The sequence below is a fragment of the Sycon ciliatum genome, chromosome 2 (assembly GCF_964019385.1).
Source record: "Sycon ciliatum chromosome 2, ocSycCili1.1, whole genome shotgun sequence".
Lineage (NCBI taxonomy): Eukaryota > Metazoa > Porifera > Calcarea > Leucosolenida > Sycettidae > Sycon > Sycon ciliatum.
Genome location: NC_088644.1, coordinates 25,769,582 through 25,785,314, shown reverse-complemented (window position 1 = coordinate 25,785,314; position 15,733 = coordinate 25,769,582). Strand labels below are relative to the sequence as shown.

The following is a 15,733-nucleotide window of genomic DNA, read 5'->3' as shown; positions in this document are numbered from 1 at the left end:
TCCCGGCATACACTTATGCCATCCCATGCCGCACCACACACTTCTAGCAGACATAATAAGTACAATCATGTACAGTAGTAGTATTGTGGACTACCAGCACACAGTGTTGATTGGGATTGCACACAAACCGTGTGAGCTCATAAGAATGCCACGAAAAGCCTGGTGCTGTCATGTCCGCAGGAGAGCATGTATTAAATTAGCAACGGCAAGAAGCAAAAAGATAACAGCTGTTCTTACAAACATCTTCATTCGGAAATGTAGGTAGGTGGTGGAGATGGCAGGATAATTACAACTTGGATGTGCATAAAAATAAACATCTCAAGATTTTGCTCAGCCCAGCCTTGGAAAAAGATGAATAAGCCAGTGCACAGATCGTATAAAGCAATAAAGCAAACAGATAAAAACACACATCAGATGCACAACCGTCATCTCCACTGGATTGAGTGAACGGGTTTTTATGGAAACTCCTGCACTCCTTTATGGAAACTCCTACACTCCTGAACTGTTATAAAATGTGGTAAAAATGTGGTAAAATCTTGCTAAAAGGGAGAAAGCTTCATCAAGACATTAGCATGGTTTATTTATATTGGTACACTGTACTGGGAAAGGAGTAGAAAGAAACTGGAGGTTGAATAGCAAGTCAGCTGACGGATAAGTAAAAGAACTTGTTCAAATTGTCTGGGGTATTTTCAATGATTTGCAGGGGGAGGGGTTACAGCAGAATTGAATTGGCTGTAGGCTAAAGTGTGCCTTTTACCTGGGTTCACGTTGAAGTGACATCTCGCCAAGGATGTCCGGATTGAGAACGTGCATTTTCGTCAGAGATTCTTCAAGGCTGGGAATGGCTTCAAAGTTGTACGGCGTGTTCTGAGCACAACAGAAGTATAATAATACACAGCATAAGTAAATTTTGCCCAGCCATGCTGAAACGTGTACTTCACACAGCGGCTACAGTGATTCTTTAGATATTGACAAGGCCAACCGCAGTCGTCACTTTTCTGTACATTTCTATGCCAAAGCCCGTCCTAACCCTGCCACTACATTTTGCTTTAATACCGTAATCTCAAGAGACGGACACCGCATCGACATGTACATGTGCAAGTATGGTATGCAACTATGCATGTATGAATGCCAGTACTATGGAACCATGATGATCCTCGTGTGGTTTTGGTGGTCTTCTATTCGAATATAAGACCATGGTCTTATACCGGTATGCGCGAGATTACGGTATAATTATTGCAGTTTTAGCTCCAACTTCCCCAAATCCAAACCGGAGTCGAAGCAGATCGTGCAGAACATTCCGGAATAGCTAGTTGAAACAACTGACCTCCCCGAAATTCCAACGGTTTATCACGAGGCCAGAAATGTCATCAAACATGCAGGCTGGAGCACAACCTACCTGCGCTGCCAGGATCTGGCGAATCTGCGAGTAGATGAGTCTGCACTTTGAGAAATTGATGAGACCACCGGGCAGCAGATTATCATTACCCGTGTCGATGAATGTCAGGTCGGCCATGAAGATGCCTATACAAGAACACAGCGGAGGAGAAAAAATGTGTTGCTGCTCACAATAGCATGTAGAAATGAGCCATTCTTATTGCAACAGGGCGTCTCACAAACAATAAGCTCTTGAAACAGTCGTTTCAGAAACACAAAGTCAATTCTTCATTGTGATACTGTATAGAGTTGAGGTGCACCGGTTTTCAATGCTAGTAGAAAGTCACTCACCGATATACGGCATACTGGGTGGGACTGCATTATCCTGCAGTTCCCTCAGCTGCCTGAAGTTCTTGCCAGGTATGATCAACTCGCACAGCTCAGTGAGTACCTAAACAGCCGGGAAAAAGAAGCGGCAATGAACGAATCAATTACTGCAAGCACTACAATATCGCCCACAAAAGAAATCAATGTACAGAGACTACATACAGACGAACACAAACAGTACTGTGGGGCGCCGAAGAACGGGGGGGTCAGGGTTCTAGCCTAGCCCATTCTTATTTTGGTGAAATTCTAGCCTGGCTGTTCTTCGGCGCCCGACAGTACTGTACACAACAAAACTACAGATGGGTATGAGGTTACCTTCATGTGTTTCTTGTCCACCTTGTCGTACGTTTTCTTCAGTCGCATGATAGAGGAATGTTGCAAGCCGGACAATACAGACATCATTGTCAGGTAGTTCTTCATCTTGTGTAGTTGCTGAAGGTGACAACAGCAGCAGAGTAAGCAACCTTTGTAAAGAAACGCTCGCCAAAAAGTGATGAATTCCTTGGACAGTCAGCTCTGTCTAAGCTGCATGCAGGAAGCTGGATTGCAATGCCACAAGATACGATAGTTACTTAGGCATGCAAAAATCCTTCCATGTAGACTCTCGAAAGGGTAGCACAAAACAGAGTGCAGGTCATGTCAGTTTTGCCCATACCTCTGCAATCTGCAGAAAGCTGGTGATCCGCTTTGCTCTTCCATACTTGTCCTTCTGCGACAAGATAGTAGTCGCCACCCAGAAAGTGACGGTGTTCATGCGGTCGATCATTCTCAACAGGTTGACGGCGCGATCCTTGTACTTTGGCTTGGCCCAGCACTGATTCAGGAACTCGTGTGGCTGCAAGGACAACAACACCATCCAATAGACCAACATAATACGATCATACATTGTAGTGTTGCACACGGTATATCTTATGCTGCAGCACGTTGGCAACCCTGGACACCAGTACGAGGAGATATTCTACCAGATTATACATTATAGCCGATAGGTGAATCAAAGTACTGGTTCATTTATTATATCACAGGGTGCGAGAGAGGCTGAGAGCGCAGTGTAGTGGAGGAGGTGATCCTGAACAATTAGGTTCATTTATTCCGAAGATTTTTCTGATACTATCCAGATTTCGGTCTTTCGGTGTGAAACTTACCAAGATTGTGCTGTAGATCTTGAAATCGATCAAGCTCATCTGCCTGGCAATCTCCTCAGGTTCGAACGCAAACAAGCTGACTTTCGTGCCAACATTGCTGGGCAAGATAGGCCTTGGAGGTGGATCCAGGGACGTTGCCTTTCGATTCTTCTTCGTTTGCCCTTTCTGCAGACATTAGATGAGAACAGGCGATAAGTAGAAAGCTATTATTCACCAGCAGAACACAAGCACAGGGTTATCCCTTGTGTCGTTAAGTTCCAAGTAAGAAAAGCTTGCTAGTGATAAACATGATGCGAAAATCAATGTATTCAAGAGAATTTCAAGTATTCACTTACCCGCAGTTCGTTTATCCTGGTGCGCATTCCACCGGCAAACTTTCCCCAGTCCACCATCACAACGTCGTCTGTGTAGTCGAGAATGCGTTGCAGCAGGCTGTCGTTGTTCACGAAATCATCCCCGGCCGTGTCAAGCCACATGCGAATGGCGTTGATGGTGCGCACCTGGATGTTGGTTCTGAATGCACTGAACTCCTTGAAGGTCATGCTGTCTGATCTTACTGCGGAGTAGCGCTCCAGCAGCTTGCTAAACAGCTTCTCCGGCTTGGTGAAGTTCTGATAGGTTGCCATGAACGTGTGGGCAAAGTCCAAATCTAGAAGTATCATATCACCAAAACACCACAAAAAATGCACTCCCGTTTCCGGCCCAGCAAGGTGGTCAGACTTGACTAGCAAAGGTACGTATGTAGTCAAAGCTCTATGCAATTCCAATACACAAAGGGCACAAGTAGAAATCATTCTAGTGATATGCAACTGACTGAAACTGATAAGGCCAATACATGTACCTGTGCAACACAGATGAGAAAAGGTATCCCAAGTAGCAACTCACCACTCATGTCACTGTGAGTAAGGCGCTCCACAAGCTTGTTGAAAGTACCTGCCGTCACCTATCATGGACAAAACAACCACGTATAGTTCGTGTGAGCCATTAAAAATCGCCTACGTGCCAGTGACTCATATCCCCCATGCGAGCCAGTCCAACTGTTTGAGCAGTGAGACATGAAGAAACCTTTCACAATGGCCGTTCGCCTCCGTCGCAACTTACCACATCACGGCCGTTCTCCTTTTGAAAGCGGATGTTGTCGTCAGAGTCAGGCGGCTCATCCCAGAACGGCCGATCATCAGCTGTGCATCATGAAAGCAGAACGCACACGCACGCACTTGGTTAGACTTTCGGAGATGCGACCACAGCCAGACAACAGGCAATAGTGCATTACTTTCTAAAAACGACCGGTTTCGCTCCACTTCGAACTTTCACTACTGTGCTGTGCATGCAAGTAACCAAATCAACCCGCTATCTGCACCTCAGCTTACAGGGTTTGACATAGACTTGACGGTTCGATGGCTGCTGTGGCTTCGGTCTTCCACTTGTCTGCAACACAACACCAAATGAAGGGACAGCAAGTAGTACCAAACTCAAGAACATGTACGTGTTGTAGCAAGTACTGTACTTTAGACAGGAACCCCATAAATGAGGGGCATAAGTTAATGTTCCTCGTGCCGATGGCTTCCACGCTCCGAGCCGTTGAAAACAATAAAGACTAACACATGGCATGCACATACCTGAAGAACGTGCTGAAGGTACGATGAGTCAAACGTGGTGTCCACGGAGCTTCCCGGTTCATCGTCATACGGGTCATCAATGCTTGGTCCGATGCTTGGACTATTCTCCCACTGCACACACACAGAGCAGAATACATCTAGATATGAAGTTCATCCCCTGCGTTTTGTAGTTAGTACAGAAGAGTACGAGCTCTGGAGGGTGACAACGGTGTGTTTCATGTCTTTCACCACATATGAGACACCTCCTGAGAAAACCAACCCAACATACACTAATTAAAGCAGTCCAACTTTCTTCATGTATTTGAAAGTCAATCTTTGCACCTGCTTTCCGATGCAGCATCGAAAACACACGGCCAAAACGCTGGATGAAAGCTGCATTATACCGTATTTCCCGGAATACAAGTTGCACCCCTTTACACCAAAATTCAAGGGTAAAAACGGGGTGCGACATACAATCGAGTATGACTTACTACTGAAGTGAATCTATCAAAACAACATGGCTCAAACCTGAAAATGGGGGTGCGACTTATGAAAGGAGTGCGACTTATAACTGGGGAAATACGGTAAGTCGCAGCAATGCCTATAGCACTCATTACGGCTCAAGTACACAATCATGCCTACCGGATCTTCGGCACTCAGATACTTCAGGGTCACGTGTGCACCTTCCGTTACATCCTGCTTCAGCAGAGAAATGTTGGGCTGCAAGAAGCTACCTGCAGAAGTGAAGAAAGAAACCCAGAATACAATAGCAGTTCAGGATTGAACTCAAGCGCAATGGAAGGGCTTGAAAGCTGGAAACAGGGCACTGGAAGGAGAGGGATGTATCTCTAGAAATCAGTGTCACGTCCCTGCAACCATCGCACTTTGGTCATTTAGTACTAATAGTGCGTGTGCTTCTACTGATGTCAACAGCATTGCCTATGCCAAGAAAATGTGATCATTGCCTCTGTCGCACTCACCTCTGAAGAGTACACCGCAGCTATGTGGATCACGAATACCGCATCGTCGACTGAGTAGATCACGCATATGAGACACGGGCCAGCTCAGGTCCACTGATAGCTGCATTTCACTATAAAGCATGGATACACACACATGTATATACACGCATGGGCGCAATGGCAACGACAATAGTGCAATCATGCAACTGCCTGTAAGTGTCGGTCATGGCAACTGGCAGCCGACGCAGGGAAATCCCTTTCTAGACAAATACAGAACTACACTGGCAATTTCTTACTGTTCCTCTTCGCTGACTTTGAAGTTTCTTTACCCTTACCTGTCTGGTTCGGCGTCTTGTGATACCTTGATGCTGTGATAGCGCATATGGATGCAGAAGTTTGTCTGTGCACACAATAATGCAGAATGGTGATCATTATAAGCCTGGTGTGGAAACAGATGAATGAGCTCACTGTCTAACTAGTGCTAGTATCGACGTGCACATCTTGCACACTGAAGCATGGTGGATGAAAATTTGTCCTGCCATGACAGGATTCCGCTTGGGCCAAGGGCCGGTGAACACAGGTTTTACTGTGCATTTCTATCCGCATGGTACAACATTGGGTAAACAGCAGAGTGTTCCACTGCCCGAGGAATGCATAGCTATGCCCTTAGGCAGAGCTTATCACAGGTCAGAGGGACAGGAAGATTCACTTCAACTCAACGCTTCGCATTTTCATGATCATCAGGGAGTGCCGCATCCCGTGGATTTGTAGAAATCACAAAGCTAAGAGTTGCGATGCAGTCCCTCCGCGGTAAAACGAGACCTTGGCTATGTAATCTATGCATATCGTGCACTTCCTGTACTTGACCAATCTGCCCGAACCGCAGAGCATCATGGCTGATACCCGGGTATGATTCATGCAGACGACAACGGTATGATGCATAGAAACCACCATTGGGACTGCCAGCGGCATACGCAGCAACAGCAGTAGCAACATTAGTAGCAGCAGCAGGTGGCTAGGGTGGAGCGTGTCGGCAAGCTGCATCCTGTAGCTGTTCTCAATACGTACATCCTGTTGTTCCACACCGGTGCGAGGCACCAGGTCCCAGATCTGCTTGTCCCGGGGCAGCTCAGCACCATTCTGATCAAACAGGCCATACCAGGATGCAGGGTACTCAAAGCCGCTGAAGGAAAAAAAAAACAGAGACGTCGTGGCAAAAGACAGATACGGTCAACTACGTGTAGTAGGAATGCATGGATCTCTGAGAAAGTTATGAATACATGTACCTTATAACCTCAGACGAATATAGGAAGACTCCTTTTAATTCAAACCTCAATAAGCCTTTTGCGCGTTGTACAGATGTACGAAGTTCAGTACTAGGGCGTAGGTGTGTACAGCCCCGATTGGGTGTTCATTGTGTGCTATGCATGCGCATTTGACCAATTTTAGCCTCATTATTAATGGCAAACAATCCCTTTTCCTGCTTCTTCATTTTGGTTAGAACTAATGACTAGCTAGATCTTTGTCAGAAAAGGGTTTCGTTTGAAATGCCTTCAGGGCCCATTTCTTAGTGGAAATAGCAGAAAACACAATAGGGTCCTGCACATTCAACACCCATTAGGTTCTACGGGATTCTACGGGATTTCATGCATTTGTACAACGCGTAAAAGGCTTATTGTCCAGGCTCCAATTTCGAAGTATCAAAAATACAACCCACGTATAGGTTAAGATGCTCGAAATCACAAGTTCTTGTTGCACACTCGAATCTGAGCAACATAGTTGGTCATTTACAGCTCCGGGTCTGTTCAGTTCATCAAAACACATTGTCATTCGAAGAATTTTTCTCCTGCTCTAGTGAAGAAGTTAGCAGTTACTGCTGCTGTCCTGAAATGATTTCGACTGGAAAACGTGAAAGAAAAGTGCAGCCTGACCCGGGGCATGAAAGCCTGTCAGAACAGCACAGAGAAATCGGGACAAAAAGATCATAATTATCTGCCACTCCAAGAATATATCCATGTAGGACTAACCAGGCATTGCTGAGTAGCTCCACCACTTGTTTGTTTGTAGTCGTCTCATCGACAAGAAGTCGCGGGTAGTTTGGATCAAACGCCGGCTTATTGGAAGTTCCCGGGAGGCCTCCTGAAGATGCCGCTGACAGGAGAGCATCTTCGTCTGAATTATACATTGGCACCGATGGGCAAGGTGGAAAGACTCGAAGTTGAAAGGAGAATAGTCTATACTTGGGACGGTACTCAAGGACGTCCTGTGGGCAGCACACAGTGGGTAAATAAACCTAAGTTGCACTAATTCACAACATCTCATACTTGAAGAAAGAAAGGCTCCACCTATGACACAGTCCCGCATCTATCCCGCATCTGCTTCACATAGAAGCAGTTCACACAACGCACCAGAAGACAAACTGCGAAACTCAATCATAGTACAATACTGCAATCTACCGTCATGGCCCCACACCAAACTTAGATTGCTTTTCTTTGCCTCTCAAGATCTAGTGGTGTGCCTTGCAGACCTACTTTGCAAATCGATTCACTAAATTCATCAGAATGTTTGGGCGATGGTGTACCTGTTCGTCAAGGTTGTATGTGGATAGGAACTTGTACTCCTCCATCCACATTCCCTTGCTACGCCGGCCCGTGCGAGGTTTCAGATACAGGGAGAAGTACTGCCAAGCTCGCTCACTGATGTCGGTCAGGCGCCGTATCAAAGTGCTGCACGGCGAGAGACACACAAACACACGTGTAGGACATTCTCTGCTCACCAAACCGGATTCGGGTACAAAAAAAGTCAAAAAGCAAGCGCATACACGTGAGCATTGTCATCAGAAAATAGCCAAGATGATAGCGGGCCAGTAATATCCGCAGTTAGTGAACGTGTAACATTGTCCATATCAACATTCTGTGCAAAGGAATGCGATAATGGACTCCGATTCTTCCTGGAGCTGCTCACCTCATCAAGTCTCCGACAGTCTGATCAAGGGACGCTCTAATTTTACGTTGGCTTTTCGCTTCAGGAATATCAACAGTCAGCACCACCATCTTGGCACGGCCCTGAACCATCTGGAAAACAAACACAAAGGATGCACTCGTGGCTATTAGGGAAGCGACAGCAAGGCAAAAAGTAAACCGGACATCAAACACTACATGTGCACAAACGTAGAACTACCGACCACTCTCGTCTATCCCAGTAGGTGTCAGGTGACACGGCTAAATAAATGATATCACATCTGACATAACAACCTACCAGTTCTGCTATATAAATCAAAACATCAGAAAATAGACACCGAACTTCAGGATAACGATCTCTTACTTTTAACTCTAGCTTGTCCGTGGACAGAATTTCATAGAAGACCATGCTTTCCGTCAAGCTGAGCCTGTGAACAACAAAGTAACATTACACAACATGAGAGTACATCACAACATACATGCACTGCAGTAAGGTTATCACAGCGGGATGCAACACCTTGAGCTGACGCTATCACACCACATACCCCCCCCCCCCCCCGGTTTCTACCTGGCGTGTACCCAGCGTGATTAAATCCAGTCCAAAGCCTGATACAAGAAACGCTGTCATGCTATAATACTTGGTGCAGTGGTTGTGCTGCCTGTCAAAGGGAGTGCGGTGTCTGCAACTGATTAATGTCAAAACTTGGATTCCGCCGAACAGAAGCTCCTCTCCGCTTCTCACCTGGTCTTATGTCGTACATGGTAGAGTGCATAGCTATGGGACGACGCGTTGAGCTGCTCATCGTGAATTCTCAAGACGGCATCCAGAATGTCCTGCACCAGTGAAAACTGGTCGTACTCCAAGTTCACCTGATTGCCAAGCTGGGGGATATTGATGATCACGTCACGGAAGTGCGCTTCGATCTCCTTCATCTCCAGCTGTGCCTGAATGGGAACGTCACAGGATAAATGGCAATTTAGACAGCTACATATATATTCACAATGAAAATTTACAGCAGCATGCAACTATGCATGCTCTACGTGTAGGTATGACTACACTGTTCAGCATTCTGCACCTTATCCGAAAAGGCAGTTCACGAGCAAGTGTACCCTGTCTTTGCATACGAGAACTTCAATGCTTGCATTCAGAATGACCTGAGCTCAGCAACCTTACCCTAATCAAGCATACCTGCCTGCACCCCCACTAATACCATGTCCGCTGCGTGACAGAATAACTTACCTCAGTCAGAATACCATGAACACCTAGACATCGCTGTTCATCTAACCACTGCCACGAGCCATCCTGAGGAAAAGGCGGCCGAAAATCGAGATCAGAGACAACAAATGGGTTAAGCGAGCACCAAAACAATCAATTTTAGGCCACGCATACCAGAATCATTATGAACGGTAAGTGCCACACCGAAGAAGTTCTAGCTAGTCTGGGGAGGGACCAATGGAAAACACATGAACTACCCTATAGTATCACAGAACGGTGCACCTTCTTGGATTCTTGGAGTACATGTTAGTAGTGAGTATTGGCAATGGTATGCAATACGCAACAGTCAATATGCATGTAGTACATTGCCTCTCGTTTTAGAAGCTCACCGGCAGCTGGCGACATAGCCTTAGATGGCTAAGCGATATAGGAGTTTCATTTTGGATCGTCTGCAGCAAGTCAAAAACAGCACAATGCATACAGAAAACGAGATGAGCACACTATCCACACTAGGTGGATATAGATTAGTAGCTCGAAGTGAGACTTGAAAAGGGACTAAAATTAATGTATTAGGCGTCAATGAGTTGTCCCTCGGTGACGTACCCTGCAGCACCACACAACAAAACCTGATTACGATTACAAGACACTGATCGCCAGTGGCTTACCTCTGTGATAGTAAAGCGCACTTGATAAACACTGGAATGGGGAGAGAAGGTGCACTTGAGGATCTTGCCGCGACCCTTCTGCCCTGGAGCGATATACGCTGGTATGCGCACCATCAGAGTCACCACACTGCTCATGAGGTAGGGCTCCATCTACTCGGACAATTGAGCAAATGAACAAACACATAACACACACACACACACACACACGTGCACACAGCGTGTGAAACGGTGTACCATCTCAGACTACCATGTCTTATGTAACACAGCAGTATCCAGCACAGCAATAATAGTTTCTCCGCATACTCCACTCAGTGTACAAGAGGCACCCCCAATAATGAGTAAAAAGCAAACACCCCCCCCCCCCCCCCCCCCCCCGACACTCACCTCATCCATAAGATTGTCAGTACTACTACTCAAGTATGAGCCAAATAATTCACCGCCGCCAGCAGCCGTGCCGAAAGATGATGGTGTGGACGTTGATAAGCCAGAGTCTTGTGAATTCATGGTGGCGGAGAACGAGACCTGACTAACACCTCGACTCAGTTCCTCATCTTCAACGGTCCTCTCCTTCGAGGCCGTCGTGACAGAATCCCCGCTTGAAGTGGTCACAACATCGCCCGGCCTGTGAAAGCTGCCATTTTGACCGTGTGATGTGGGTATACGTGCCGGGGCTGGTGCAGCGGTCCGATTCGGCGGCTGATCGCTACCCGTTTGAAAGAACATAACACTAGACGAGTCTTGATCTTCACCTGACGGCATATCTTTCACCTGGAAGGACAGAGAACAGCGAGCAGAAAGGATCAGCTTCCATAGCCAGCGACATTCCAACCTGCATTGTGCGTTTCCATGCTTCTGTCTGGATGTGCCCACTGCAATAGGTCTTCCATTCATTCTATGGGTGCTGAGCACTCTGTGTTGGTCGGCACAGCCTACTAGCACCGCTTGCTGATGTAAGTACTCTTCTTATACAGCAAACCTATCTTGATGGAACTGTCCCAGAGTTGTACTGTTTGGGCCGAATATCCCAGCGCATGTTTACACTGTATACAATTTCCAAGCGTCCACATCAACATTACCATGCTATTAGACAGCACCAAACAAAACTCACCTCGGCAATTTGAACGATCTGCAAATCATTGTTGGATGAAATTGACCAGCTGTCACTGTCCGCAACATGTGTAGATAGCCGGTGGCTCTTTTCTGATACCAGTGACGCCATGGACTCGGAGTTTGTCATGAGGCTGCCAAGAGCAGGTGACTTTGGTCGGTCCATGCCTGGCAAAGCTGACAGCGAGACTACTCCACGGGCTCAGCACTAGAATGAGCGGCAATGGCGAGGCATTGGTATTGATCTGCATGGAGAAGAGAAGAAAGCCCACAGAATTACAGAACATTCCTAGATGTATCTGTTCTAAAATCAAAAACTTACGCCACACTAGCCGCCCCAGATCCAAAGTGGTAAGCACAAGAAACTTAAGCGCCCGCATGTTTTCAGGTGTCTGTTCTGGCACACAAGTGACCCAACACACATGATTACACAGCCACACTCGCCAAGTATGATGAATCCTTTCTTTACATGATCTGAAGATAACGCGACTGTTAATCAGCAGGGTGGTTAGTTCCAACGTACAAGTCGTAAGGTGGTAAACTAAACACACATCGGAAAGCCGGCATCGCCTGAAATACTCCACACACACACACACACACACACACACACACACACACACACACACACACACACACACACACACACACACACACACTGGATGCAGTTGCGACTACTGGTTTGCATAGGTCAGCTCAGCAGCAGACAGAGGTGACATGTACAATTACATGCAACATCGTTGGCAAACATACAACATTTTTCCAGCAGTCAACATAAAACGAACACTCATTACAAATCACACAACAGCGGAAGAAGAGATAGTACAGTACTCGCCTCTCGGAATTATGTCCACCACCTTACTTGTTAAAGTTATGTTGAGTACGTGACATACTATATTGATACACTAAACCGCACCTTTAGGTCAGAGATGTTCGCTCTTCATGACAGGTGCAACACCGTCCTCACTATGACGGTGAAGTGATGAATTCTATAGGTAGGTTACACATTACAATAGCGCGTCACGATGGCGGCGTCTGCACTCCCGCAGAGTTCGCACATATCGACTCACTGATGTGCACTGTCTCGAGAACGTATACCATCTATGTAGTACGTGCTGTTCGGTGAACGACGCAAGCACCATAGCCGACAGTAGGCGATGACAGTATTATAGTAAGCGGCAGGTGCAATCCCGGCCATCATGTTCAATAGCCCATAGTCACGGAGTGCACACCCGGGAGTCACACAGCGTATGTACCACTCCCCGGTGCACACCTTCTGTGCCGTTTCAACAGTGGCACCGTGATGCAATAGTTACAAGAATCTGCCGCAACACTTCCATCGTCCACGGTTTTCAAATGTTTCATTCCCACTAGCCGCCCTAGAACTGCCCCCAGTCCGCCCATGCACCATAGAGTCCTACCCAATCAACTGTACATTCATACAACATTCCTATCTTTAAGAAATCCAGTCTCTTAGTATTTCTTGGTTTAGAGTGAGCTAGAATGTTGCGAGTTGTAACTCACTTACACACAGACCCAGTCAGAACACACTAGTCAGTGCCATCTCAGATATGCATGTGGTCGTCCCATTGCATATTGATAACAATAACATTTGACATGAAAAATTCGGTTCTGCTGAACAGCAAGAGGTGTTTAACTGTTGATGTCTACAGTCACCAGCTCGGAAACGCCACAGTCACAACACTCAGCCTTTGCAGTACGAGAGAAACTTTGTAAATCAGCGGCACAGGCGACCGCTGCTCTGCTAAGCCAACCAGTCGAAATCTCCGCTGACACCGTGACAGCTAGTGCTTGTAGCAGTAGCAACAACGGCAACAGCAATTATTTTCGTTGCGCGCAAAATAAGTGACCGCTTTCGTCAACTCTGCAACTGGTAGTATTATTGTAAATGAAGGTCATCAGATCATACCAGGCCGCCCATCGTTCAGACGTGTACCACATCAGGTACAAGGTAGAGGGAAGGCGATACAGAGTGACAGTTCCCATGCATCTACAATGACTACAAATACACTTTTACAAACATAGATTTTTCGGACTTTCGTCAAAGCAAGCCAGGCACACACGTCTGCATTTGATCGGCTCCCCGTACCGTGTTCGCACGTCCCGTGTTGAAGAAACACACATTTTTGAATTTCCAATCACGAAGTGGAGGTACTTCACCTGCTCACGCCGATAACGGCCAGGGCAGAGGCAGAGCTAGAAGCTCTTGTACCTAGCTTTGGGTCAAGTGCAAAAGCGCTAGCAAGTCACATCGGTTCATCACGGTACATAGACCCAAAGCCCAAAGGTCATTCAGTTCATTCAGTCGAATACATCCTTCCACTAAAACGAGCATCGACGTACATCTACCTACACTCTAAACGTGTTACTGTTAGCCAGGGCTCCCAGAAAACGATCACAAACTGTACCAGAGGATCCACGATTCTAAGTAACTCACCAAAATTATCGTCAAACTGACCTAAACAGCACGCTCCACACGAGTCCCACTCTATCCGTTGGTGCCCCCACCTCTCTGCAGCTTTCAGCTTACACCTACCACACCGCAGCAAGTGGTATCTCAAACACTCTCACTTCGTCACGCGTGCAACTCTCTCATGGGAAAGGTAGGGGACATTTCGGTGAGAAGTGGATTACAGCGCTCCAAACGGAGACTAAGTCACGAATAGACTGCAGTAGGGCTACAGCGGCTCGCTTAGTTAGACAGAGAAGATGAAGCAGGATGAGACACAATCCAAGGGATGATGCTGCTGAACAGGCTTTCGCAGATGAGAGGATGTGATTCATTGCCGGTTTCTCCCTGTTTCTGCTATCTACCTCGCATCGAAAGCTAAGCACCACTGACGAGGCGACGTACCGCTGAGCTTCAGGTCATCAAACAACAATTACTTACAAACGGGATAAGTCGACTTCTTCGATTGAATCCAGAAACAACTTGACTGGCCAGCGGTGGGGTGAGCTGTCGAACTAACAAACTACCATAATCTCGTTCCAATGTTGAACGACAACTGAGCAAAGTAGCTTCTTGCAGAACAAAAGCCTGAGGCACGGCTGATCTTCTGATCATGACCTGTAGCTAACTACAGGGTAAAGAAAATTGTCTACAACAAACTGGGAATGAACTTACTCTTCAAATGACGCGGTCCCTCTGACAACGTCGTCACAGCATCTATTTTGTCGTACCTGGTGGATAATAATAATAATAAATAACGGTGCAAATCGTGCCGATCAAGGCCACACCAGATCCAGTCCTGCCGGACACCAACCCGACGGCAAACAGCCAAACCGAGCTGCGCGGAAGCCAAAACAGATGGCAGCTCCGCACAGAAAAAGCCAAGGAGAAGTAACTAACTTACTAACGACAAGCACGGAGATTTGCCTGGTGCAAGCAAAAAGTGGGGCTCCTATCACATTATCGGTGCTTGTTTGAGATGCACGCAGTGCATGCAGTGCCTGTTCTGTTTCTGACAAAGTGCTGCTCGGTGCGTGCGACTCAGAGTCTGAGCGTTCTTGCAACTACTGAACTAGTGCACATGTGCACTCATGCTGCGCGCTCTTCGCACACTTGCGACCACTGATCCATGATCGGCGACTTGCTTCACATCAACCAGTACCTGCTGCCACTAGTGCACTGTACTCGTACTGTCTGTAGATCTACCAGCGCAGTGTCAACCTGTACTTACTACTGTATTGTAGTCAGGCACATAGCCGCTACTACTCGTAGTCGTAGAAGTACTTCAAGTAGTCACCCTTACCTCGCGCTCAGTCCGACATGTCGACAGTCGTAGATAGATCAGACAGCAGCATGAGTTTGTCGATGGCTTGCAACTAGTACTGTAGACAGTAGTTACTTGTGCATGCAGGGACTCGGGAGTCAAAAGGAGGGAATCATGAAAACAATTTTGCTTTCGAGCTCTGTGCATGTGCACCTGGTCGAAAGCTGTACTAACTAAAGTCACTCAGATAAGAGAAAGTCTTACAGTTACACCATGTACACAAGTTAGTTACAGCTACAAAGTAGTACTGATCGAGTCGTGTACATGCGCACTTGACTTGTACTTGTACGCTGCTTTCAACGACAGATGTGACATCGACTTGACTAGTCTAGAGCCTACTATGACAGTATGAGGTAGTTAGTAACAGTGAGGCTGCGTTTACACGACAACGCTGGGGGCGAAAACGCAACGAAATCCTTTCGGATCCATGGTTCATTTACACGGTACGCGGAGCAAAACGTAAAAGTTGTACACCAAAACGGAAGAAAACCAAAACGCTGGCCAAGGTGGAAGAATTTGAAAACGGAAATG

General features: G+C 46.8%; 1 protein-coding gene across 6 annotated transcripts; it reads right to left on the bottom strand.

The window, feature by feature from the left end:
- Nucleotides 1-60: 60 nt before the first annotated feature.
- Nucleotides 61-15,199, bottom strand: LOC135809364 (uncharacterized). 6 transcript variants are annotated; one of them, XM_065322699.1, is made up of 27 exons: nt 14,783-14,865; nt 14,554-14,609; nt 11,413-11,656; nt 10,689-11,072; nt 10,305-10,454; nt 10,029-10,088; nt 9,664-9,726; nt 9,166-9,368; nt 8,788-8,851; nt 8,428-8,537; nt 8,045-8,189; nt 7,491-7,726; nt 6,532-6,646; nt 5,799-5,863; nt 5,485-5,594; nt 5,147-5,238; nt 4,526-4,636; nt 4,277-4,334; nt 4,008-4,087; nt 3,792-3,849; nt 3,242-3,555; nt 2,907-3,071; nt 2,420-2,599; nt 2,080-2,196; nt 1,729-1,828; nt 1,400-1,524; nt 61-867 (listed from the first exon to the last, which is right to left on the bottom strand). In XM_065322699.1, the coding sequence occupies exons 3-27, from the start codon at nt 11,575-11,577 to the stop codon at nt 754-756; spliced, it is 3,384 nt and encodes a 1,127-aa protein (XP_065178771.1). In that variant the 5' UTR covers nt 11,578-11,656; nt 14,554-14,609; nt 14,783-14,865; the 3' UTR covers nt 61-753. The 6 variants fall into 6 exon arrangements, with proteins under 6 accessions (XP_065178771.1, XP_065178776.1, XP_065178770.1 ...); XM_065322704.1 differs by lacking the exons at nt 14,554-14,609; nt 14,783-14,865 and adding an exon at nt 15,182-15,199; XM_065322698.1 differs by having other exon boundaries at nt 14,554-14,874.
- Nucleotides 15,200-15,733: the final 534 nt, after the last annotated feature.

Coding starts and splice junctions, on each gene's coding strand:
- LOC135809364 (XM_065322704.1), bottom strand. CDS start 11,577: ATGGACCGACCAAAGTCACCTGCTCTTGGCAGCCTCATGACAAACTCC. Junction 8,852..9,165: donor CATGTACGACATAAGACCAG/GTGAGAAGCGGA, acceptor TGTTGTTCACAG/GCTCAGCTTGACGGAAAGCA. Junction 3,850..4,007: donor AGGAGAACGGCCGTGATGTG/GTAAGTTGCGAC, acceptor TGTCCATGATAG/GTGACGGCAGGTACTTTCAA.